The sequence below is a fragment of the Nothoprocta perdicaria genome, unplaced genomic scaffold (assembly GCF_003342845.1).
Source record: "Nothoprocta perdicaria isolate Ctin4 unplaced genomic scaffold, notPer1 scaffold_3, whole genome shotgun sequence".
In the NCBI taxonomy this organism is placed as follows: Eukaryota; Metazoa; Chordata; class Aves; order Tinamiformes; family Tinamidae; genus Nothoprocta; species Nothoprocta perdicaria.
Window position 1 is genome coordinate 1,258,341 of NW_020455532.1, and position 24,748 is coordinate 1,283,088.

The following is a 24,748-nucleotide window of genomic DNA, read 5'->3' on the forward strand; positions in this document are numbered from 1 at the left end:
GGGGGTCAGAGTGAGGGAGGTCAGGCCTGGGGGGGATCACTGAGGGGATATTGGGGGGCTGAGGAGAGGGGTCAGGTCTGGGGGTATGTGGGGCAATGTAGAGGGCCTGAGAGGGAAGGGGGTCAGGCCTGGGAGAATGGGGAATATGGGAGGTGGGGGGATATTGGGGGCTGAGAGGAGGAATTCGGGCCTGGGGCCTTGTTGGGGGGCTGAGGGAGGGGTACGGGGATGGGGCTGCCATTGTGGGTGGGATGTGGGGGGCTGAAGGGAAGGGGCCAGGCCTGGGGTGAGATGTGGGGAACACGGAGGGTGAGGGCAGGGAAAGGCGTGGGGGGAGCGCCGGGGGGGGGTCTTTGCCTTGGTGCCAAGGGGAGCGCAGGGCTCGTGGGCAGAATAGGGGGAGCCGAGCGGGGAGGAAGATGTGGGGAGGCGGTGGGGCACGGAATGGGGCAGGAGAAGGGCTGGGAGGAGCTGCGGGGAGCTGCAGAGCGGGGAGGGGGCTCGTGGGGACAGGGGGAAGGGGCAGAGCGACAGGGGGACGTGGAGGGAGGGCTGTCCGTGTGGGGAGGCGACCAGGAAAGGAAAAATTGGGAGTGGGATTTTGCTCGGGAAGGAGATGGAGCCAGARGAGAGGGAATAGGGAGCCTCTGGGGGGGAAGGTGGGATGTTCCTGCGTCTCGCTGCCACTTCTGGATCATAAGGGTGGCCGATTACTGAGGGGTCTGGTTGTGGGGTGCGGGTGGAATTGGCTCTCGGGGTGCCCCGTCTCTGCAGCGTGAAGGGTCTTCTCCGCTCGCTGTGCGTTTTTGTGCATCCGCTTGTAACGCAGCGCTGGAAAAATTATAGGCATTGTGTCTTCTCTGGGAACCTCCTGCTTGGGGGGTGGAAATCCCGGCTTTCGCCTCCTCCCACCCACATGCGCATTCCTGCCTTGGGAGAACCACGGCATTTTAGGGGCTTGCGTCCTCTGTGAGCTATAAAATATTCCCAGAAAAAGGCTTGGAAAGGTGAATTCTAAAGGAAAGTTATTTATATGTGCAAAATATGATTCATGATGACTGTTCTTAGCTTGAGGGATCACGGATCACAGATTTTCTTTTTTTTTTTTTTTTTCCTTCTTTTTCTTCTTCCTGTTCTTTATATTGTTCTGCTTATTTTTTCAAAAAATACTTTGTAACTGCTCAGGTTATTATGTGCCTAATGATGTATTGCCAATGGAGAGTGAATCTGGGCTTTCAAACAAGGAACTTGCGAAGGGAGCATAATTTTATKTATTTGTGCAGTATTTTCTGCTTCTCGAATTAAGGATTCCGGTCAGGTAGTTCTTCTGATATTCTCTTTGGCTGTGGCTGGATGAAACATAGGCAGTGAATCTGCAGATAACGCTTCACGCTTGCTTTTGTGCTTTATCAGGCTCTCGCTGTTAGGCGCGTGGTGACACAATGCAGTTGACTTTATTACTGGAGTATATCGCACTGATGAAGCCGTTTCTCCCTTGGAGAGCAAGGTGAAAGCCATCCGTGCCTCGCTGTCGCTGTATGACACAGAAAGCAAAGCMAAACACTTTTATCTTCTTTATTTTTTGTATTGATCCATTAGTTTTCATGTAATGTGTGCTGAGAGTCATTGCTGCAGAGCTCTGTATGCATAATACTCACTCCCATGCCGTAAAGCTTAAAAAAATTACATAAATTGCGTACATCTTCTTACATCAGCGCTAAAAGACATGATTCTTATAGCTAATGTCTGTCTGATAGTCTCATATTAGTTTGTCAGAAGGAAATGGAAATGTTAAATATGTATTTAGATACCTTATTAACTTGCTATTATGGAAGTAAAAACTTGTAGGCCACATTCACCCAGTGGCTGACTGGTGATGCTTCAGCCATTTCACTGGTAAATTAAGCTCTCAAAAAAATGCAAATTTGCAAGGTGCCAAGAGGTTCTTAATTTTCCTTCTAAAATGTGTCAGCATTTTGCCTGTTCAAATTTTGGGATCTTATCAACCACATTTAAATGAAAACTATTATTTTAAACATAATTTCTTAGGATACATTTTTAGCATTTATGGCATTGATTAGTTTCAGGCTACTTGAGATCTCTGTTTACATTTTTGTTTGCGTTTCACGTAAAATGGTAGAGTCCTAATGTGACCCCAAACTCTTAAGAAATAGATGTCAAATTCATTGGCATTAATGAGTTAGCGCTAGTAATTACAAATAAACCATGTTTTGGGAGTGAGGAAGATTGGGAGATAGAAGATGCGGTTGAAGGGAGAATTATCTACAATATGCAAAATATAGAAAGAAAAGATGATTTTTTGAGTGCGTTTCTGTGCTCTGAGGCTTATGGTTTAAGGCTGTGCTCTGTGGTGCTAAAAATACTTTGGAGAAACTTGTCTGCTGCTGGCTCTGTGGAACCTGCACTGTGGGTAGCCTGGGGTTTGGAGATGAGGTTTTCAGCAAGATAAGTTTTTTGAATGTATAAGTGATCATTTTTCTTTCATCCCTCCTTTAGTTGTTGTTCACAGCCCTTAAATGAACGGGAAGATGCTGCAACTTAGGTTTTTTCCTGCTGTTTTTTGGTGCTTTGTGTTGCTAAATTAGGGTTGTAGATGCAAAGTGCTGGAAAACCAACATAGAGATGCCCTAAGTTTACAGGGTGGTTGTGTGCTTTATTTAATTGTCTGTTATCAGTGAATACCTGAAGAGTAACAGCTTTGTAATATGTTTTGTCTTTCAACATAGATTTTATCTCTCTGTTGCTTATGTCAAAAAGTGTAGATAATCTTTCAGTCTTCCATAAATGCCAAGAAATCTGTTTTCTGATGAGTTAATGTGCTTTCCTTCATAGCTCAGGTGCAGAAAGTTAGTGGGGTTTGTGGCTGAGGGAGGGTGGTCATCAACCAAGCTKCAGCTCTGAAGCCCAATTAGCAAGTTACATGAGTAGGGATGTAGTAATCATGACCACTGATGCTGCTAGTCATCTTATATCTTCTCTTTGTAAACTCCAGGAGAGATTTTCTCTGAGTTTAAAGCATTTGGGTAGTGAGTATTAATGGAAGCCTAAGTAGATTACTTAATAAATTGTGGTTTTCATTAAATGTAAAATTTGCTGTCAAATGTTCGGAATTATGTTCGGAAAACGAACATAATTTAAGATCAGAAAATGCTGCTGCAGGTTTATTTTGTCCRTGAAAATTATTTGACTTTTATTATTGTTGTCGGTGGTATTAAGTGGTCTGTCTGTTGTAATTAGACATATTTCCCTCTTTTGTTCAATTTACCCGTGTTTTCTTTTTTCAAATACTGTTGATGTAAATATCCAAATTCAAATATTCTTTCTCTACATTTGCAAAGGAAACAGAACTTTGACATGAGACTTCTGTTACATATACAATTGGATGGTTTAGTAACTTCCCTAAAGCATGTAAAGCAGTATCCACCAGCATTTGTATTGCTTTCCGTCCTGTCAAGCACACAGGCATTGGAATTACTTTAAGATAATTTTAATAAACTAACTCCTTTTCCTTCACAGTTTGATCTTGAGCCATAWAAGTCCTCTTTGCTTTGCTGCTTGCATTTCGCATTCCTGCCAAGAATCCTACGTGTGCAGATGGGACTAAATCCGGGAGGGGAGGCTTCCCGGCCTGGCCGAGCTCCTCTGGAGCTGTCCAGCAGGACCGGAGCGCCCAGGACACTTCTGCAACCCCAGCCGTGTTCCTTGAGCTTTGCCTGCCTGTTTCGTGGGCACTGCAGAGGGATTGTCTGTTCTTGGGAAGATGTGGTCCTTCTGCCGCCCTCTGCTAGTCTCAGGAGATAATTTTTCAAAGATCAAGTTTGTCTTCCCTTTGGCAAGTCTTTTCCTTTTCATGATGTGACCCCAAATTCACAAACAGATGGCACGGAGGACCGCAGTGGACCAGTGTATAGTCTCAGGAAATAGTTGTTTGGCCACCTGTGCTGTAAAACAGATGGGTTGTGTAAAAAATGTATAGATGGAGGTATAAGGAACTTGTCTAACATTAAAGACCAAGGTGAAGTTCTTTCAACAAGGGGGAAAAAAAAAGTACTGTATTTGTGCTCCAGTAATAAAAATGGGTAGAATGAAGCAATCTCACTTCTGAAGGGTTCATGCTTTGCATATTTAATTCTTTAGTAACCTTTACTGGCCAGTAAAGCCCTTCTGGATATTCAGGAATTATTGGTGATTCTCTAGTCTCTTGCAAAACAAAAATTTTGAGGGGGAAAAACAGGAGTAGAGGATTGATGTTTGTGCACTTGGTCAGCATATGTTATCATCATACTGTCAGCATGTATAATCTCTCAGAAGCTATACATTAATTGTCTCTGGTGTTTCAGTGTGCCTTGCATTATGATGGTTTTGTTACTGCATCAACCACTGTGTTGATGTTGATTGGTTAACTAATGACTGTTTTTTAATCTTGAAATATAACAATTTGAATAGTTGTATATTTTAAAATTTACTTAAAAAATCAGTATATTTTTTAACTCTTAAAAAAACAGGTGAAGCACGTTGGATAAAGGATTTGTATTTTTATGTGTATATATAAGCTTCAGAAGTGCTTTGTTTCCTATCAGTGTAAACTGGTAAAAAAGCACTAGACTGCACAAGAAAAGTTCCTCAAAACATAATTTAAGTAATTTTTAATGAGACGGTAATAGCATAATGCACTCTCTAGGTACAGAATAATTGAAAAAGTAATAATTTTAGATTGCAGATCTTTTAGTTTTAGGTATATATTTTTTTCTTGAGTTAGAGTGAAAAGAATAGCTATAGGTGATCTGGAATATTTTTTGCATGAATCACAGGATAGTCCATAGAAGAAGGGAATATGTAGGACCYGTATGTTGATAATATTTTGCAGTGAGAGTGGGAAAAATTCAAAGTAATCTATTACAGTAACAATGTATAAAGTTACAAAAAGTCARCTTGCTTTGGTTTTCAGTTTGTTTCTTTTTCCACTTTTATTTCTTYAAATTTTGGTTGCGCTTCAAATGAAAATACTCTTTTTCCTTTCATCTGTCATTACATATCTTATGTCTTAACAGGATTTTCTCTTACTGTAATGGTAATATATTAGCAATTTTATTCATATCTCAGAAATATTTTCTAATTCTGAGTCACCATTTTTGGAACAGTGTGTAATAGGTGTTTGGGCCTTTGCCTGGATTAGGCCACTCATTAAGGATTTTTCCGTATAAATCTGCCTTTAAATGCATGAAGAYTTAGGAATGCTTACTGTAATAATGTAATTTAGTTATAAAGGTGCTTGTATAGAGGAGAGGACTTTGGAAGCTTAACTGCAAACATTTGTGGGCAGTTAATAGTGACAATAAGAATATGCAGAACCAAGTTCATTTTACCAAGGCTTCTTTGCACCAAGTGAGACGTTTGTAATTTCTTGTTGCATTACTTGATGGTGTGCAGTTAAAGCACAATTTTGGGGAAGTATGCTAAGAAATGTCTTAATCATTCTTGACTTCTTTGTAGTTGTAAAGTCAGCGTGAAAGCTGGAGCTCTGCTTCTGATACTGAGAAAAAGGAGAGAAGTGCGTTCAGCAGATAAAGTGGGCCGTGTTAAGATCTTGTTTAGCTGCTTTGAGTGGAGTGCGGCGGTGTGTTTGTGTGAGGGGCATGTGATGGTTGTGGTAACAGCGGGGGAAAGGGGAATAAAATAACCAAGTGTTCACATGCCTTGTAAGGGGCACWCGCAGGCCTGGGGAAATCATCTGGTACTTGGCTCGGGGAATTGAAACGGCCCTTTTTTAGTTCTGCTCTACTTCAGATTCAGGAGGGATTGGAGTTCTCCTTATACGCTTCCGCATCAGACTAATAATTAGTTCAGTCTGAACCATTTTGATGACTTACTTAACATGCTTCAACTAACATTTTTTTTCCCCTCACTTGAAGGTTCAGATAGGCGTCCTAGCTGCTTAGTGGTGACTGTGGAAGAAAGTGTGAGGATTCGGTGATCAGTGGGGCTTCAGTGGGAGCAGATATCTAGTTTCTGTCACTTCCCACCTACATCTTTTAACTTCTACAACTCCTAGAACCTTCCTAGATCCCCTGGTGTTCGTAGTACACCCTCGTTTTGCCTCTCCTGGCCAACTACTCATTGTACATTGAGGGAGGATGGAAGTGAGATGAGAGAGAATGTGAAATTGTTCAGTAACTCAATCAAAAATGGAGGTGACCAATTTCTCAGGAGATATAACTGAACATACATTTTGTCCTAAGCTGGCTAAAGTTCTGATTCTGCTACTGTTCAGAAGTTAGTAGCAGTAACTAGATCTGTTGACCAGGGAACTTACTTCCCTGTGTGTGGTATGAGTCTACTGTGTGTCTCAAGTTTTTCTAAGCAGTAAATCAGAGTGGTGAAAAAAATAAGTGGTGAACTGTGTCTTTCCTTACAAAATCTACTGGGTCTTTTGAATACTCTGAAGGTAATGCCAGGAAGTAGCATACCTGCTTTAAGTAGCTGGAAATGGAAGGCTTATCTCAGATAATGAAAATCCAGCATCTGTACTCCCTATGTTTCCTCTAGTTGTTCTCTAATATGCAATTTCTTACCCCGGTGCCTGCATATTATCTTAAAACCACATTTCTTCCAGTGACTTGCATTGCTGATGTCTTCTGTATAAAGTCCAGTTAGTTCCTGTCATACTGAGAGATTATCTTTCAGCAATGGTTTTCACTCTTCTTTCCTTGCTGTTTAAGATATAGGTGAGTGAACAATATTAATAATAATTATTATTATTTTTAATCTTTAAGCCCTGAATGGGGATAAGTGGTATCTTGCATATACCCCTTTCCCTTTCAAAGGTCCCAGGAAGAGGTGCTCTGGGTTTGGGGAATTCACATGACATTAATCCCAGGTCTGTGATGTGTTCATCACGGCATCAGGACGTCTGTAGAGTCCAATTGAGAGGTGTCCCTTTTGCTCCGGCATTAAGATCAGAGGCAGCTGCAAAAATATCACACGGTTCAAAGCCTTGTTTTCTGACTTGGTTCTTAGCCATTGCTTTAGGTGAAGACAAGAGTAAATGTGATTAATTCTACACCTTACACCAAAACTGAAAGCAGTGTGTTTGGGGAAGGGCAGTGGTTAAATTATCCACAGTGAAATACTGACAGTTTTGTTGCAAGCCTTCTCAAGTGTGATGCTTGTCTGAAATAAACATTTTTTTTTCTCCAGATACTCTATTTTTTATCCTCATTATAATGTTAGAATAACTCCGTTAAAGTCCACAGGGTGTTTCTCCTATAACTGCCAGGTTTGCAAACTAAGTCTACAGTCTCAAGTTCAAGCTGTGTCTTTTTTTGTTAGTCACTAAGGAGTTAGGAAGAAAATTGGTAGGACAATGCTGTTCTCTGTTACTTTATTATTTCTAAATTGCGGGCTTTTTGTTACTACATTTTTGAACAACCTTGAAATACTATTGTCAGACTGTCGGTGGAACAGAGGCCAAATTTCATCACCCAGTTTGCAGATTCTATGCAGAGTGCGAGGAAGTGGAATTAACTATCGGCACATTTCATGTGGGAGTGGTAGTACCATAAAATAAAGCTTTGTTGGGGAAACCATACTATATACTTAGAAATTACCCCAAGGTCCCGTGCAGTTTGTGGGCAGGGAACACTAATGTCACGAGTGCTGTGAGCAGAGCGCAATATACTTTAATGTAACGAGTCTGATGATCGTAGGGCAGAAAAGAGCGTTAGGGTTTGTGTGTGCACAGGCAGGTTATAATGACACGCCACACAGTGCTATGCAGTTGAGTCTGGAAATGTCATTTTTGTGTGTAATTTTTAAGTGGTGGATGAGGGTKAGAATTTTTTTTTGTTAGGAGGAAATTAAAATGCTCTTTGACAGTTTATGCGAGGAAGTGAAATAACGAAAAGGCGAAGTCCCCTCCCCGCTCTCCACAAAGGCAAGGGAAGTGTTGTTGAACAATTAGGATAAGAAAGGATTTAAGTAGACATTTAAAAAAAAATGTATTTTCTTTCAAGATACAATATTTGAAGAAATCTGGTCTTCACAACTTAACTGAATGGATAGAAATGGTAGAACCGCTAGGAAGTCCTCTTTGGATAAAACTAAGGTAAAACTATATCTGAGGAAATAAAGCTTCTCTCTTTCTGCCTATGTTAAGCTTAATTCTTTAATAAGAGCAAAAAACATATATATTAAAGGTATATTTAAAAGAATCACACTCACAAAAAAGACTATTACTGCATGAAATAAGATCTGACTAAGAAAGGATCTGACTTTACAGACACAGTCACGTTGTATTCCTAGTGGTTATGCAAAGGGATTTTTTGGCTTTTCTGGTTCCTGAGCTAGTTTGTCTTGGTGAGGAAGAGCTTCTGGAAACTTGACTTTGTAAATTTTGCTGTTCAGTTTTGTATATTTTCCTTTCTTACTCGTATCTTTTCAGAAGGGAGATTCATTTGCTTTTGGTAGTAGAGAGAATTAGTTCAGAACTAAATGGTAGAGACTAGTAAGTTGAAAACAGAGGTAAAGTTTCTTAGAAGGAAGCAATAAACTTGATAATTTTAGGTCAGACTGAACATACATGAATTATTTTCTGCTGTTGGTAAACCTGATTGTTATTTATGGTTTTTTTTTACCAGCTAAAATATACTGTGAATTTTGAAGTCGCTTAGAAAAGCAGCCAGTGGTTAGATTGAAATTGTTATAAATGTTTCTCTTAATAAATAAATAAATCCAATGATAAATTAATTCTGGAATAATTTAGCTTACAAGTACATTGTGCAATTGTAAATCCATACATAATTTCCCCCCCAAAAGTCTAGCTTATTTTAGGCTTACCTCTGGGACGGWTGTCAAAAGAAGATATTCACCTTTTTTTTTCTCTGCATCTTGGCTGCAGCCCTCTCCTGCTCTGAGCTTCCAATTTAATTTCTAACAAATCTTTTATTTCCTTTTGCAGAGCAATTGGTAGTTTGAAAAATGTGTTCATGTTTGGCAGTATAAAGTTACAGGCGTTCAGATTAGCATGAGTTTGTATGGAGAAACAGTTAAGAGTAATACTGAGGCAAGCAAACAGAACTACTTGTTTTTGATAAATTTTAATATATTTGGATAAGTAGAGTTATGTTTTTATAGCATGTTTAATTTGTGACCTTTGTACCCTGTCATGCAAATGTCATAAACAGTAATTAAATTTTGCTGCAGGATTAAACAGGAGAAGTGGAGTCTTAACTAAAGAACCACTGAAAAAAATAGGGTTTAAAGAGTAATTCTTTTAGTTGAGAGAAGAAGGTGGAAAATGTGAATTTAATGCTTTAAATATTTTTATTGAGTAGCCTTGAATCTTTTATATAGAGCACAAGGTCGCAAGTCTTTATAACAAGTTGGTCAATCAGACTTTAATGGCTAAATTTTAATCTGTTAAGCTTGTTAGAGAAACAGCGACGCTTGTATCACTCTAGATAAGTTTGTCACAAGTTCGACTGTAACCTCTGTTCTAGTGGTTAATGTCGGCTGTGAAAGCAATTTGGATTTGAATTTAACAGAGTTGTTATGTCCTGCATTTCATTTATTTCACAACTCTGTATTTCTGTGTTTTGTATCTCATTCATCACTTTTTGGGCTGCTTTCTGCAGTTGTGCCTTTTTCTAAAGAGTTTTGATTCAAACTGTAGTAAGGCACGGATCTCATGACTTAGAATACAACCCTTAGATACTGATACTTGTTTGTATGTTGCAGTGAAGTAAAATGATTCTTCTGATTTGTTATGCTAATAAGATCTGACCTCTATGAGGCTCTTACACTGCAGAAATATAAAAATATTCTGTTCCAAAGGCAGGAGATTTCTTGCATGATTTTAGCAGAGGAGTGCGAACAGGAAAATTTAGCCAAAAGGCATTGCAGTGTTATTAAAAGTGTAATATAGATATCTGTCTATATATATCTTAAGATGCACTCTTGGATGCTTTAGTGAARTAGTAAGTGCTAGTACTTCAAAGGCGAAAGATGACTATTTTAAGGCAGCTGGAATATTATTGTTCTAAAACACTTCTCATGATCCATCTCCTGGATTGCACTTAGGAGGCAGTGTGTTTTGCCTTCAGCCTCTTCATCCTGTTCTGCGAGTACTGATTCATTTTGTAAAACATGCGAACGAGCAAAAATGGGAAAGTAAAGAGTTTGCCGTGATGACAGTTCTGTTAATAGAATGGTTAAATAAAAATGGTCCTCCTATGTGTGTCAGAGGAGATTAGGACAAGCAGAAGAAACATAAGCTTTTATCACAAAGACTAGATGAGAGTCTGACAAAATTCTGAAAKGAAAAGCTTGAACGTATTTCTTGACAGGAAAAAGATACTAGATACTATGGTCACAGTATCTGGGGAAAACAGTTACAGTTAAACAGCTAATCAGATTCAAATTTGCAGAAAAAATGAAGTTAGTAGAATTGTTTTTGGAGTGAGCAATATAGTTGAAAGAACAGCTAAACTTCCTAAACATATTTCTTCACTTGTACGTTAAAACTCCTTTCTGTAAGTTCAGTATGTTGCTGTAGTTTGCCTTCCTGTCTGTTGTTATTGTGGTCATTTTTTTTTCCTCTTGRTTTTCATAGTTATTTGGATACTCTGTGCCTCTTGAACTTTCTTTTCTCAGATTCATTTTTTTTTCTTTGTGATCCTTGTTTGCTTAAAACTAGAAAAGATTCACAAATTGTGATTTTTGTATACTTTACTGGCTCCTGGCCTTCCATTTGTGTTTGTTTTGTTTTTCTTTTTTTGAATATCACGTAATAATGAGAGAAGATATTTACAAGTAATTACAGACAGGGTATTATGTAGAGCTCTGGGTCAGTGGATCTGGCCTGCTACATAATGAGATTGGATGTGCYGATCAAAACATTCCTGAGTCACTAAATTAAAATAGCCATTTGCAACAGAAACCCAAGTGAGTAAACTCCAGAAATCTGTAGTGCAGATGGCTGCTGTGCACAGGAGCATGTGGGAGTGGGGGAGATGATCGAAAATAGCTGGCCAGTGTTTTTCTTATACTTTTTATTTTTTCTCTAAATGTATTTCCTTTAGAATTTATTTTGGTTTTGTTATTTCTAGCTATAAATCATGATTACGACTGTTGGAGAAACTTCCTACTGGCAGTTGAGAGATTGGAGAAAATTTTGTTCCTTGCGACTGCTTTTAAGATAAAAGATGGCCTTTGTGTATGTTTTATAAGTATTTATTGTAAAATAAAGACTTCTGACAGTTTTGATCAGGTCTGGGCTGGTATCTTGTTGTATTTGAGCTATTTGAAACTTCCATCCGTGTATCGTTGAATCTTCAGCGACTTCTTTGAACTCCAAACTCTGACATCAGGGCAGTAGTTAATTTTGTTGGTGTAACCATATCTCCACAGTTCATTTGGACTTCTCCATTTGTAGATTTCTAGCCAYGTGGATTCCTAAATTGAGCATCTTGTTTCCCAGATCAACTCTCAAAAGCTTTTGCAACTCAGGTTGCAGAGACAGAATTGTAGGTAATGCTGTAATACCCGTAACTAGCAGGAACTACACCAAGTCTTCGACTAGGTGTGAAGGTACAGTAAAAAAAGTAAAACAAACCAAAAACCCCTTTGCATTTGCTAACTAGAGATTAAAAGTAAGATTTACAGTGACCAATCACAAGATCCTTAAAAATTACAAACAAACAGTAATCGCTTATGTAAGTGACTGTTGGTCGGTGCTGGGTGCCTGGTTGTTGTCCTTGTGTTGGTGCACCGAGATCTCCAGATATGTGAAAGTCTCCTTGTGAATTCAATGGGCAGATTCAAGAATATTTATAATTTTTGCTTTACAAACTCTTGAAAGGATTTTGGGTGATGATTTGCAAGCTAAGAGCTACTCTAAAGTTTATTTTTTCATATGAACTCATGTTTTCGTTCAAACTCTTATGAAGTTTATTGAACAGTAATCTCGTGCATAAATGACGGTGATTAATGACATGGATTAGATTTATCCCGGACCTCTTTAATCAGAAGGATGTTTTAATCCTTCACAGTGATTTTTTCGCTCTGTTTTTCAGCAGCATCATCTAGCATTTTAGAGTTACCTTGTTTATTTTGCCCTTGGTTTTTCCTGTGGTAGGTGATCCAGGTGATGACCGCAGTGGTCTTTGTAACTTGGCCCAGGCTGCAGGAAGAGCAGTGGTTTAGGTCATTGGATTTTCCTATCTTCCTCTGTATATCCTGACGTGGGACTTCCTTGGTGTTTCCTAATATGTGTAATCTGTTTCAGAAGAAGGGAATGCAAATAGAATAAATCTGTGTTTTTCCTGATAGAAGTTTGACCTGGCAAAATGAGTTAATGTTACTCTGGAATTTATGCACRTTATCCACTTTAATGCTGCCATGTAAAGTGGCGTTAAAACTGGCACAGTGCAATCCAGCTACTCCATGTATTCGCAGTGCTCTTTCATCTTAGTGTCAGTGCTGTTAAGATAACTGTGAAGAAAGATATATTGAAATTTAAAAATTTTCTTTCATGAAGGCATCATATGCCTAAACTGAAGCTTTTGGGGATGCTGAGGAGTTACTCAGCTGCTGTAGCCCTGTTCTTTGCCTGGCTCTTGCTGCTTCCTTGCAGTGTGGCAGAATAGGATGGGATCCTGCTTCTCAGGCTCAGTCCACTCTTACTTTAAGCTTCTTTAGCATCTCTCCAACAACGTTGCAGCTCATGAAGACTTCAAAACAAAGCTTCTCTAAGCACCCATATATGTGGCTAGGGTGAAAAAGTCTAAAGTCTTAAACAGGTAACTGTTGCTCTGGACCATGTAAGAACTAAAGTTATCTGTGTGACTCATCCCTGTTTTCTTGTTATTTCATGTCCATCTGTTATCTTTAGCATAGCAAGAAGAAAAGGTTGTAGTAAAATAATATTGGTGGTAATAACTTTGTAACAAGTTTTGATTAGCTTTTTTTCTCTTTTTTCAGTCTTTAGAAGAYCCGGGTTTAGAGCTGTGAGGAAGCTGTTACCACTTACCTTAAAATAGTCCAACTAGATTCCAGGTAAGTAGCATATTTTTGACTTACAGATTAAAAAAAAAAAAAGAAAATTGTACTGTTGCAATGTGCAGAGTTGCACTGTTGGTGCCTCTGTTGTATGGGGCAGTGCTAGGACAGCAGCCTTTTCTTTTCCTGTCCAACTCCCTGCAAAGCTTTGAGTTTCTTCTCTTTCTCTTTCCTGTTATTTCTTATCTGTCCCGTTTGGGGGATTTCTCCATTCTCTGTGTTACTGGCTACGTATAGAAAGACTGGGAAGGATTGATTCAACCCAACTTGTTTGCATTCCAGCTATTTGGATAGAGTGTATCCATTAAGGTTAATGACYCTCCATTGTCCCATGCCTAGTGGGTAAGTATCATCCAGCAGTGGTGGATGGTGGATTTCAGGTCTGTTACAGCTGCATTCCAGTTTGTGGAACCACCGGTAGCAGTCAAATTCCCAGCACTGAAGAGGTATTAAAACTAAAACTGTAGTTGTTTTACCACAACATCCTGCTCTAGGAATATTTTTAATATTATTTAGCTCCCCAAGATTATTATTTATTAAGGTAAACTTCCAAGTATCCTTAGTGCCTAAAGGGAAGGAGCAAATGTCTTAGAATACTCCAGTACAATAACTAGATTTATTGTACCATAGCTATGAATTTAGTTGTTGTGGGATATAAGGCCTTAAGAGCGCATACGATGCATGGCATTTTGGTGTGTCTTGGACAACAAGGTGTTTTTAGCCTTGATTTAAAATAAAAGCAAAAATAATCCCCGAAAAAAAACGTAAAGCAAACGGATGCTGCAGCTGTTTCCTTGTTTGAGAAGGAGATGCTATGGGGTCTGGCGAGCTTGGTATTTTTGCTGAAATGATGTATTCCAGTTAAAGCAGGATGTTTTAGCATATGGGAGGAGTGTCCTTTAAAATAGCATTTTGGTTCCTCATTTTAATGAAGTAGGGTGCAAAAGAGATTCAGAGAAGAGTTCCTGCTAATAGCTTTCTGTTCAGAAGTTGCTTGCCATACTAAGATTAGGTTTTGGGAACTTCTCTGTGACTGGGGGATAGATTTATCAGCGCTGAATGTCTTTAACTCCTGTTAAAAGAAGTCATGCCTCCAGTGAGGAAATTGGAGTGAGCTGCTGGGCCTTTACTACTTGTATGGAAAATAARAGTACCAAATTAATTTGAAATGTGGAAATTGATATTGTTCAGTGTTGGCAAAAGCCTCTGTTCACTGTGTGAATAGTGCAAGAAACCTCCTTCCCGCTGCAGAAATGCACAGGCTGTGGGGGGAAAGCTGAGCCTTTCAAAGGGGACAGGTTTCAGTCCTCCCTGCTTCAGACCACCATCCGTCCTGCTGTCCCGCTCTCCGGTGCTGTCACTCATTGGCATTTTCTGTGAGATTATTTAATTGCTTAGAATAGAGAGAGAACTACCTGTTTTTCTTGGCTGGAATTATATTTGCTGTTTTAATGAGCAGCGGAGCTGGCACAAAGAAAGATGTCACCAATCTCGGGAAACCTTTCAGAGACTTTGCCTTAGCAGGTGTGATTGAAGTAGGCCAGCAGGTTCAAAGTTAAGTATCCTTTTTAGCTTACCAAAAGGAGTCAGACTAGTTTTTCCAAGGTTCTATTTACCATCTGTGTGCTTCAAACATTAAGATTGGTTTCCATATAATATATCAGATTTGATCAAAGTCTTTTACTCAAGATGGTATGAATTATATTTTTTTTTGTTATGCTGCAGTTAAGCTGACTAATGCAGGATATTCTGGTGCACAAATGTTTTAAAAATATGCCATTTAATCCAGGGGATTACTTTTCTTGATAGTCTTCTGAGAGAAACCTCTTCAGGAAGTTCTGCTTGGTTAGGATGTGTAGCAGATGGCTTGTTACTGCTGGATACAACACTTCTAAGCACTGAGCAGCTTTCAGTGTTGTAAATTAGGGCCAGCTGTAAAATAGGAGGAGAGGTAATATTCTGATCCTATTTTAAACTGGAATAACTTCCACCTTGGTTGTCTGTCTTATTTTATCCCATATTTGAAAGGCCAAGGATTACATATTTAGGAATAAGACTTGACCTATTCAGTTCTTCTAAGTAAGATAACTTCCCCGCAGAATTGCCATTACCCTCTTCTCTGCCATTCTTTGGCTACGCTCTACTCTCCATTCCATAACTGTTCTGAAAAATAAACACGAGTAGCTGGTTAGACTCACCTCTGAACTCCAGATAAATTGAACTTTGGAGTCTAAAATATTTGAAGATTGTAGCAGTGTGAAATTTTATTTCTGTGTTTCTCTCTGCTTTTGACAGCAGCCTACACRCCGATAGACATAACCTGAGTGAAACTGAATTCATTTAAAAAATAGTAGTCCAAATTTAACAGTGGTGAGTGTATTACACAGAACCTAGCACATACCTGCAGCATCTACGCCCCGAGGGCATTTTGGTTTGTAATACCTAAATGGAAAGGGACTTTTAACAGGGTAAATGGCAAAAATGTGCCTCATGCTTTCAGACTTGCAGTTTGAGGCAATACCTTCTTTGGAAAAGTTAAACTAGCACATTAAATGTCAACCAGAACGTGTTTCCTTCCTTTAATCCTGACTTTAGATTAATCCCACGGCTCCGTGGGAAGTAGCCAGTCAGCGAGGCAAGGAGGTAGCGAGGAGGAGAGAGACGAGCTGTTCCCGGCAGGCGACTGCTCCCGCTCCCGGCCAGCGGCAGCTCCCGGCCGGCAGCGCCGTGCATGGAGCCTGGGAATGCCGAGGATCCCCGGGGAGCCGTGCGGGCCCAGGCGRGCGGCCCGCGCGATTAGCGGGATTAGCGGCGACGCGGCAGGATCACGGGGCTCTGACCTCGGCAGCGGCACCCAGGGGGCTGGGAGCTGCCCGGCGCTGCCCTGGGAGCTTGGCTGCACGGATGTGCTCTTGGATGTGCTCTGCACAGCTCCCTCTTTCCTGAAGTGTTTTTCCTTTCACTGAGTCGGATAATATCCAAGTGCATCAGTTGCCTTGTGTCTCTGAGCTGTCAATAATTTTCCTCCCATGCAGAAACATTTCAGTAGCTTAATGCTATCCTTGAAAAGAAGCTCTTTCCCTATCCAYGTCTTTACCTCATGGACTTGGGGTTTTTCTTACATTTTGAATTCCTACCCCAAGCAGTAGAGTTTACACTTATTCCTTTCATTATTATTATTAATTTATAGCTTCCTCATTATGTAGCATTGAAGTAAAATGATCAGAGCTACTGATGACTTCTTGAGGGAGATTAATTGTGAATCAGCTAGTTTAGCAGGTATATTCCACTTAACGCTGGGAAGCCCATCCAGTTTAAATGAATTTAAAGGTGGGAAGGCCTAAGGCCAAAATGTTAAGCATGGAGGTGAATAAGCAAAATCTAATGTGTGTAATGTGTATATCCTGGTTGCACTTTAGAAAGCATAGTGGTAGCAAGTGCTGGTAGGAACAAAATCACATCAGCGGTTTGAGATTGTGCCAGTGGTTGTGCTGGACGGATTGTAATGTCAGGATTAACTCATCTTCCTGCACAGAGGTGAAATAATTGATTGATCTGGGTGCTCTCCATTCAGCACCTCTCTCCCGTGCAAGGGTTGGCAGCTCTTCCTGACAGGTTGCCCTGMGTTTACACTCCCATTGGGAGTGTTGGGGATATTGGCACTGTGGGTGGCTGCAGGGAGCCTTTTCTGTGGCATTTGAACCCAGGAGCTTTTCTGCCTTGGACTTGGGCACTTGCCTTCTTGCTCGTTACGTGCTGCCTGGATGGGGCACTTGGATCCAGTACATTCAGCACTCCTGGGCTTGGACACCAGGACAAAAGCATTCCCAGCGTTATTCAGCATCGTTATTATCCCTACAACTTTGCTTTTACATGATCCTGTGTTTTTGTAGTTCTTTGATCTTAACTGTTTTCTCTGGAATTTTCCCTGGAGTGAAGCGATGGCCCAAAGCTGATGCTGTGATAGCAAGTGGGATTGTTTGCTCCGTGCAGTCGAAGTGTGTGCATTTCCTCCTGTGAATTTGCACTTAGAAACGTGCAGCGAAAGAAGCAGCCTCTTAGAGCATTTATCTTAGCTAGCCATTTGAAAGCTAAAGTTATTACGCTAATTGTAGAAGACAAAGGGTTAAATTAGAAAAGTCTGGCACTTTAAATATCTTTTTCAGCGGCTGCGTAATCTGATGTGGGCTAAATGTAATGACATAATCCAAAAATAGCCAGTAGGCTCCTCTCAGATGCTCATCCTCGCTGCAGTTGTGCAGCTCGAGTGGCAAGTGCTAATCTGCTAAGGATGTTAGAGGACATGGCACGTCCCTGCGGACACCTCCCGGCTCCCCRGGCTTGAGCTGAGACCGCGAGGTTAATTCACATTCGAGTAGCATCGTTTAACTAGAATACGTGTTAAATGTTGATCCCCTGCTGTACATGATGAGAGGGGAGATCCGCTCCTGCGACTGGGCAGCCCTTCACTTTTTAACTCATGGGATGCACAGGCCTCATCCTACCGTATTTTGCTTAAAGGATTTTGCTTGACCCAGTGACACAGACAGGATGAGAGACCGGGGCTGTTGGYGACAGGGGAGGTTTCTTGAACATCAGAGTGATGCAGCTTAGCTTATGTTTGGCTTTCAGTGCTGGTGGATGATTGCTCTGAGATATATAGGCCTTCTCCATGCAAAGCAAAAGGGAAAATGAAGCCTCTTAATTTCTCTTCCTCCAGTTGTCCCACAGATAATTCTCCCACCTGAGATAAACAACTTTTTCTTTCCCCCCGAATTGTTTTCTTTTATCTCATTGCTATTGTTGTATACTGATGCACATACACAGAGGGTTCAATATTGTTTGGTGGTTTTTTTTTGTTTGGTTTTAACCAATCTCAGTAATATTTTGTTTTGGATAGCTAAAGTAGCTTTTAAGGGACGGGAGCTGGCAGTGGTGCTTTTGCAGTAAACACTTTGACTCTGTGAACTTCCTCTTCAGTGTAAATATTCGGGGTATTTTGCTATTTGACCATCAGCAGGGAGTTTTGCCCTGGGATCCGAGTGAAGCAGGACATTATCTTGTGCTTGCTTGTTCCTGTAAATAGTCTTTTTTAAGATACATAGCTACTGTACATGGAGTCCATGGGGGCTCTCCCGATGCAGGTTGGACCTTTGGGACATAAAGTTATTCCCATCAGGATAGTGATGTGTTCTGGCAAATCCGGAAAAGCGCGAGATGGGCAGCTCGTACRGTGAGTGAACAAGGCACTTGGCTCCTAGGGTTGCCAGAATGGTGGTTTTGCACAGAGCTTAAAACGAAAGAGGTTGAGTAATTTACTCTAGGTAGCTTATGAAACCTTCGGGCTGGATTTAGATCTTCCCGCTTAGCTCTGTGCAGGTTCAAACAGCCCCGGTGTCAGAACAGCCCCTCTGCTGGCAAGCTGTTCTGCTAGGTATTACCAGTAGTAATTTATCTAAATAAGACTAAGGAAGATGATGAAGGAGCTTCAGGGCTGTAGCTCCTGGAGCTGCTGCCCTGTATAGCACTTATCTGTAGCTAAACCACAGCTGTTGATTGTGGTTTTTTTGAAAGGAATGGAATTGAGTTTTATTTACACTGGTGAGTCRGTGATGCTTGGAGCTGGGCTGAAAATAATAGTTATTTTCACTGATAATTCACTGATTCTGTAACATCGTAAGTTGCACATTATTCAAGTTTTTTTTTCTCAAAGCCCATTTAAACCCAACAAAAACACATTTTTATGTGAAAACTCTGGGTTGAAAGCTGATCTGGTGAATGAGGGTTGTRCTCTGTTTTATTTAAGCACTTCTTAATCTTTTTCTTCGCTTGTTTGTTTGGGGACAGCTCCCTGTTCAGATTGTTAGTGCAAGATGGCAGACCAGAGGCAACGCTCGCTGTCGACCTCTGGAGAATCCTTATACCATGTGCTAGGACTGGACAAGAACGCCACTTCGGATGATATTAAAAAGTCATACAGGTAAAGTTCTGAGGCTCCTTGCCAACTGCCAGGTAGCTCAAAGATCTTTAATGAAGTGTTCGACAAATATAGGTCTTTCTCTGCAGACTGGACTYGAGTTTTGCAAGGTAGCATGTAATGGAAAGAAAATGAAGATACCTGGTTGCTTCTGACTGGAAAAAGAACTGTAAAAATGTGGCTAGTTTTCATACGGAAAAGTTAAAGCTTTTTAATTTTATCTATAGTAAGTTTAATTCTTAAGTACACAGTCTCATTCTGGAGGTTTTTTTATTTCAAGTTGACCAAAGTTTTAAGACAGTGAGATCAACATAAATTCTTCTTTATGTTACACAGCATCAGGTCTGGCTTACAGAGATCATAGCTGTTTGATACTGCTCTGTTGGCCATCAGTTTTAATTCTGGCACAGTGTGGAGTAAAGATGCAAATAAAGATGAAAACTGAGTATCAACAGTGATGATTATTATTATTATTAAATGTATTCAGAATGTCTTGCTCTGTCAGTGGGGGAATTTATATTTAAAAGAGGAGCTTTTACTTTATTTGTTTTAATAAAGGGTCAGACACATAAAATAGCTTCCTGTTTTTCAGTTTAAAAAAATAGCAGTACTGCAGCTGTGCCACATTCCCCCCACATCTGCGGATCTGCAGTTGCCTCTCTACCTTAAGCAGGAGCTCCACTTTTACAAGTGTTTGACTGCTGGCAATTGGCTTAACATGACACTAGGGGTCAGTAGTAGTCTGTACTTGAGGATACTCTTTTTTTTTTTTTTTTTTAATCTTTAACATTTACTGTAACTTTTTCCATTTTAAAGTCTGTTTGTAGCACTCGTGGCAGTTGCATAGTGAAATTTGTGAATAAAAGAGTGCACAGACTCTCCATATTTATCTATATATTCCTAAAAATCTTTTCCTCATTGGGGAAAAACTGTCCAAGATTTTGTTTGGAGTGAGGTCACTACAAAATATAGGGCAAAATATAGTGCTTCATACTTTCCTGAAACTTCCTCTAACGTTTCTGCCTTTGCTGTTTCTTTGCAAAAGGAGGATTAACCAATTTCCACCCCTTGCTCCCCACCCACTGGATGTCAAACATCCTTTGTTGGCTTGTGGGCTGTAGAGTTTGTTACATGTAGGAAAAAGCAAATGAAAAATATTTATCTAGTGTAGCCTGATACCATGCAAGCCATTCCAGAGAAGTTTACATAACTTGTATGTAATTATAAAAACTGTGATTATTTCAGTCCTTGCTGGCACTAACGCATTAGTGGCATCATCTTTACAGCTCCAGAGTGTTTCAAGTGTGCACTCAGTTTATTGTTTGAATACATATRCATTTATATGTATATGTAGGAATGTGTGCCTGCACAGATCCTTATTTTATGCTGAAAGTGTCCAAATACTTTCTTTTTACCTCGAAACTGTCTTGTGTAAACAGCTGTGCAGGCTCTCAGAGTATTTCTCAAATGTGTTAGTTCTCRCCATAACTCTTGGTGGGGCAAATACCTTTGTGTGCACTTGTTCCCAGAATGAAAACGGAAACTATTTGTAGTTTGTGTAGATGGAAAGCTATTTGTATAGAATTCTGTAGCATTTTTCTACATAGGAACACAAAGGTCTCGAACTTCAAAAAGGCATTTTTTTAGTACTTTCGTTTAGAAGGTGCTTGGTCAGTTATTTCTACTCACTTCCTTTATTACCTGGACGATGCCCAAACTCACAAATTTATCAACACTTAATCTGAACTGTCGTGCTCTGTTCAGAGACCTCAAGGGGACTGTAAGCTGCTGTCATTTAGTTGCAAGAGATGTAAAGTGATTAGGGAGGTACACTGTGATTTCCTGGTATCTCGAAACTCTGAAAGCTTGTTCTATTTTAGCAAACCTTTAACTGAAAAGTGGTCTGTTCCTGCACAGGAATTGGTGAATTAACCACAAGTTATTGTCTATTCTATTTTTACGTTCAGATACTGCAGATTAGCTGTGGCAACTAGCTTATATTTACCCTTTGATGATGTGTCTTTTTCTTTTTTTTGTTAGGTTGGTCCTCACTTTGGTGGAAATAAAACTTATGCTTAAGTAAAACCTTAAGTAAAGTAATGGAATAAATTAAAAACAAAACAAAAATGGCTACAAAACAATATGGGAACCCAAATTCCASTTTTAACCCATAACGATCCTTCTTTTTCCTTCTTCAGGAAGCTTGCACTGAAATACCATCCTGATAAGAATCCTGATAATCCAGAGGCAGCAGAAAAATTTAAAGAGATCAATAATGCACACGCAATATTGACTGATGCCACGAAGAGAAACATTTATGATAAGTATGGATCTCTGGGTCTGTATGTAGCAGAGCAGTTTGGAGAAGAAAATGTGAACACGTACTTTGTCCTATCCAGCTGGTGGGCAAAGGTAAATAAAAGTGCCAACAAGTTATTCTGGGGTGGCCGATAAAACTTTTAGAAGAGCTGCATTTGAAAATTGCATGTTTGTGTTTATTCTTAGGAAGTGCCAAATGTGTGGTACCTTGTAACTTAACCTTCTGTARCTGCAATCTCTAGTTCAGAAGTAGTTTTCTATGGTCTCTCAATGATATAAACCTGAATAATCTCAACAGTGGCATTAAGGGCTTGGGTCCTTCTAGTGGGTTTAAAACAGTGAGGGTTTGAGGAGGGCGCTCTGCGGAAACGTCTGCCGAATGGTCTTGCAAGAAGACTCCTGACTGCACACGTGAGCCCACGCACAACATCCTGTAAAGAACAGGCCAACGAGGTGTCTCACACTTGCTCTGTGAAGTCACAGAATCCAGATTAATTGTTCACTAGCCCAGCCTTGGTTTTGGTGCGGCAGAAACAGACCTGAGTGWCACTTCCATAGCAAATGTCAGGGCAAGCACATGTTTCCTCAGAAATACTTTGCATTTTCTTTTTGTGTGAATTTAATACTACTTATAGTTACTATCAATTCCTCAACAATGCCGAATAATTATTATATTTTACTGGAGTSATGGCATTTTTAATCATAATATGCTTGTATCACTTTTTTTTTTTTTTAAATTACTACTTTTATTCAAAAATGCAAGCAGGCTATAGACTGCGTTTCTCACACTCAAGCTTTGCATTTCAGAGTTCATTTTTTCTTCCTGCTGCCAGCATTGCTTCTCTCTTGCCTTTCTGGTGGCAATAGTTGTATCACCAGACTTTATTTATTTCAAAAAATCATGYAGTGACTCAAGTGAATATTTTAATTTTGCCGTTTGCCAGTACGACTGTCGGGCCCACTGATGGCCTTGGCTTGTTTTGAGGTGGCTGCCCTGTGTGTTGGTTCCACTGTAGCCCCGGTGCATTTACCTTCAATATGGGCTTTGCAGCCTTGCCTGCAACCCTCACTGAATCCAAGTGCGTGCTTCCATAGCTGTACTATAATCTCTGTTTCCAGAGCTAGTGTAAATCCAGGCCTATCAGTGCAAGCTGYGTTCTCCCCCACATCTTTGTTTCAGTACAGATATGCATCTTGGATGGGTATCTTGTTTTATGGGTTTTGCATATGTAGCAGAAAACASAGGTCATTCTAAACCTTGTTTGTAGGATTTTTTTCAGGTGAACCAGTGAACCTCAGGGAATCGATGTCCGCTTCGGTGTGAAATGATCCTAGCCACAGCCAGTTTTGCATGTTTTCCTGTTCAATCACCAGCATATATCTCAAAACTCGTAGGCTTGTAGCCAAGAAGCTGCCTTTCCATTGCTTTAATTTTCATCCCTGGTTTCCATATCTGATTGTCACCAGCTCAGTGGTTACAGTGTGATAGCTGTAGGTTACAAATGTTTTTTTTCTCCTGCCGTCTGCAGGCCTTGTTTGTCTTCTGTGGGCTCATCACGGGCTGCTATTGCTGCTGCTGTCTGTGCTGCTGCTGTAATTGTTGCTGCGGGAAGTGTAAACCTAAACCCCCCGAAGGCGAAGAGCAGGAGTACTACGTCTCTCCAGAGGACTTGGAGGCACAGTTGCAGTCAGATGAAAGGGGTAGGTGGAAAAGCTGGGGGGTTCCTGGACTTACCATAAGGACTTACTCTGCCTTAGTGCTGAGCTCTCTGCGGGGCTCTGCTTGCCTTAGAGGTGAGCTCAGACCTCCAGTGGTGCCTGTGCGTGGGAGGGCGAACGCTTATGACACCAGTCTCAGTTGCTCTGGGTAACTCAACCACCAGAAACGTGGTTTTTAAAGAGGGGTGTAAAATTTTATTGCCAAATGGTTGCTTACCAAGCCATGGGGCACTGTGTTTTTCCTTAGCACGCTGACCCTTTCGTCTTCCCTTGCAGAGGCCTCGGAAACACCTATTGTGATACAGCCAGCATCAGCCACAGAGACAACCCAGCTCACAGCCGACTCTCACCCCAGCTACCACACCGATGGATTTAATTAAGTTAAGAAAATACTGTCATTAGAATGGATAAGTAAATACATGGCCAACTCGACACTAGAATCATGAACATTAGAAGTAGAGATGGGGAGGGGGAAAATTTCTGCCACAGTAAGAAGGCAGCTTTCCAACCTGCCGAAAATATTTTGTAATCCCTTCAGCCTTTTGTCACCTTCAGTGTCGTATCTTGATGATACGTGAAGTGCTGTAGCATGCAGTATTTAAAGCAGTTTATCTATGACCTTATTTGTTTCCTTTCCTTTTTCTTTCTTCCTTTTTTTTTTTTATTAGCATGTATGGAGTTATGTTAAATGTCTGTGGTGTAATGTATTGAGTTGTCACAAAATAAGCGTGATGGAGACATTCTGCATTTTAAGCAGTGGTATTGGCCTAAAAATGAGATTTTGAAAAAGAAAATATTTCACAGAAGCCACCATGCTTCCATACAACTGAGCTGTTGAAAACCTTTAAAAGTTCATGTATTTTTCATGTGAATGCAACAAATCAAATCTTATTTGTCCTTCTTTGCCTGCATTGTTATCTAAGCAAGTTTACAAAGCAAGAACCAAAAATGCCAGTGCTGCAGAGAGAGATTTCTATTTAATGCTGGTTTTCAGCTTAAATAAATCTATCTTAAAAGATAAAAGAGAGAGTTTCCGATCTTTGAAGAGTAAATTGATGAACAGCTGTTTATGCCCAAGGGGATCTTCAGTAACAGTGAACCACAAATGTTAACTTGCCACAAAATCGAATGTAAATAGGTTGATTTGGTGGTCGTCATGGTGGACTTTGAAGTTCAAGCACAATTCTGTTTTGTTTTGACTTTCTTTTTCCTGAAATTTCTCATGAACCTCTTTGTGGAATACTTAAATAGCTTTTTAAGAACAAAACACCTTTCTTTGTGTTTATACTGTATAATTTGCACATAGTCTTGTGTTTAGACTTGTTTACATCAGTGTTTTTCTGTTCTTCAGAAAAACTGTGGGAAAACGATTGAAAAGTTTCCTGTACTTTTTTTGTGACCAAACCATTTTTGAATACTGCTCTTGAAACTGTGGATTATTGAGATTTATGACAACATTTTAGTCAGCTGGTGAGTTGCTGGTATATTTTGTTGTTAATAATCTTGCTTTAGACAATATTGAGTCAGGAGCTAGCATAGCTACCAGTGAGTATACACATGGCACTTTTAGCACTTATTTACAGCCTCTTCAGTTCTGATCTTCATGGTTTTATATCACACTGCCTCCACTGTCCTTTTAATCCCCATCTCCCCTTT

General features: G+C 40.2%; 1 protein-coding gene across 1 annotated transcript; it reads left to right on the top strand.

Annotated features, from left to right (window-relative positions):
• Positions 1-989: 989 nt before the first annotated feature.
• Positions 990-24,694, top strand: DNAJC5 (DnaJ heat shock protein family (Hsp40) member C5). The gene is made up of 6 exons (XM_026042074.1): positions 990-1,007; positions 13,000-13,074; positions 18,925-19,057; positions 21,253-21,466; positions 22,903-23,074; positions 23,369-24,694. Exons 3-6 carry the CDS (start codon positions 18,951-18,953, stop codon positions 23,470-23,472), a joined length of 597 nt encoding a protein of 198 aa, XP_025897859.1. The 5' UTR covers positions 990-1,007; positions 13,000-13,074; positions 18,925-18,950; the 3' UTR covers positions 23,473-24,694.
• The last annotated feature ends 54 nt before the right edge of the window (positions 24,695-24,748 follow it).

Bases quoted from the DNA above. Each gene is read 5' to 3' on its own strand.
- DNAJC5 (XM_026042074.1), top strand. From the start codon at position 18,951: ATGGCAGACCAGAGGCAACGCTCGCTGTCGACCTCTGGAGAATCCTTA. The intron at 19,058-21,252 runs GTAAAGTTCTGA...TTCCTTCTTCAG, and splicing joins GATATTAAAAAGTCATACAG to GAAGCTTGCACTGAAATACC. The intron at 23,075-23,368 runs GTAGGTGGAAAA...CTTCCCTTGCAG, and splicing joins GTTGCAGTCAGATGAAAGGG to AGGCCTCGGAAACACCTATT.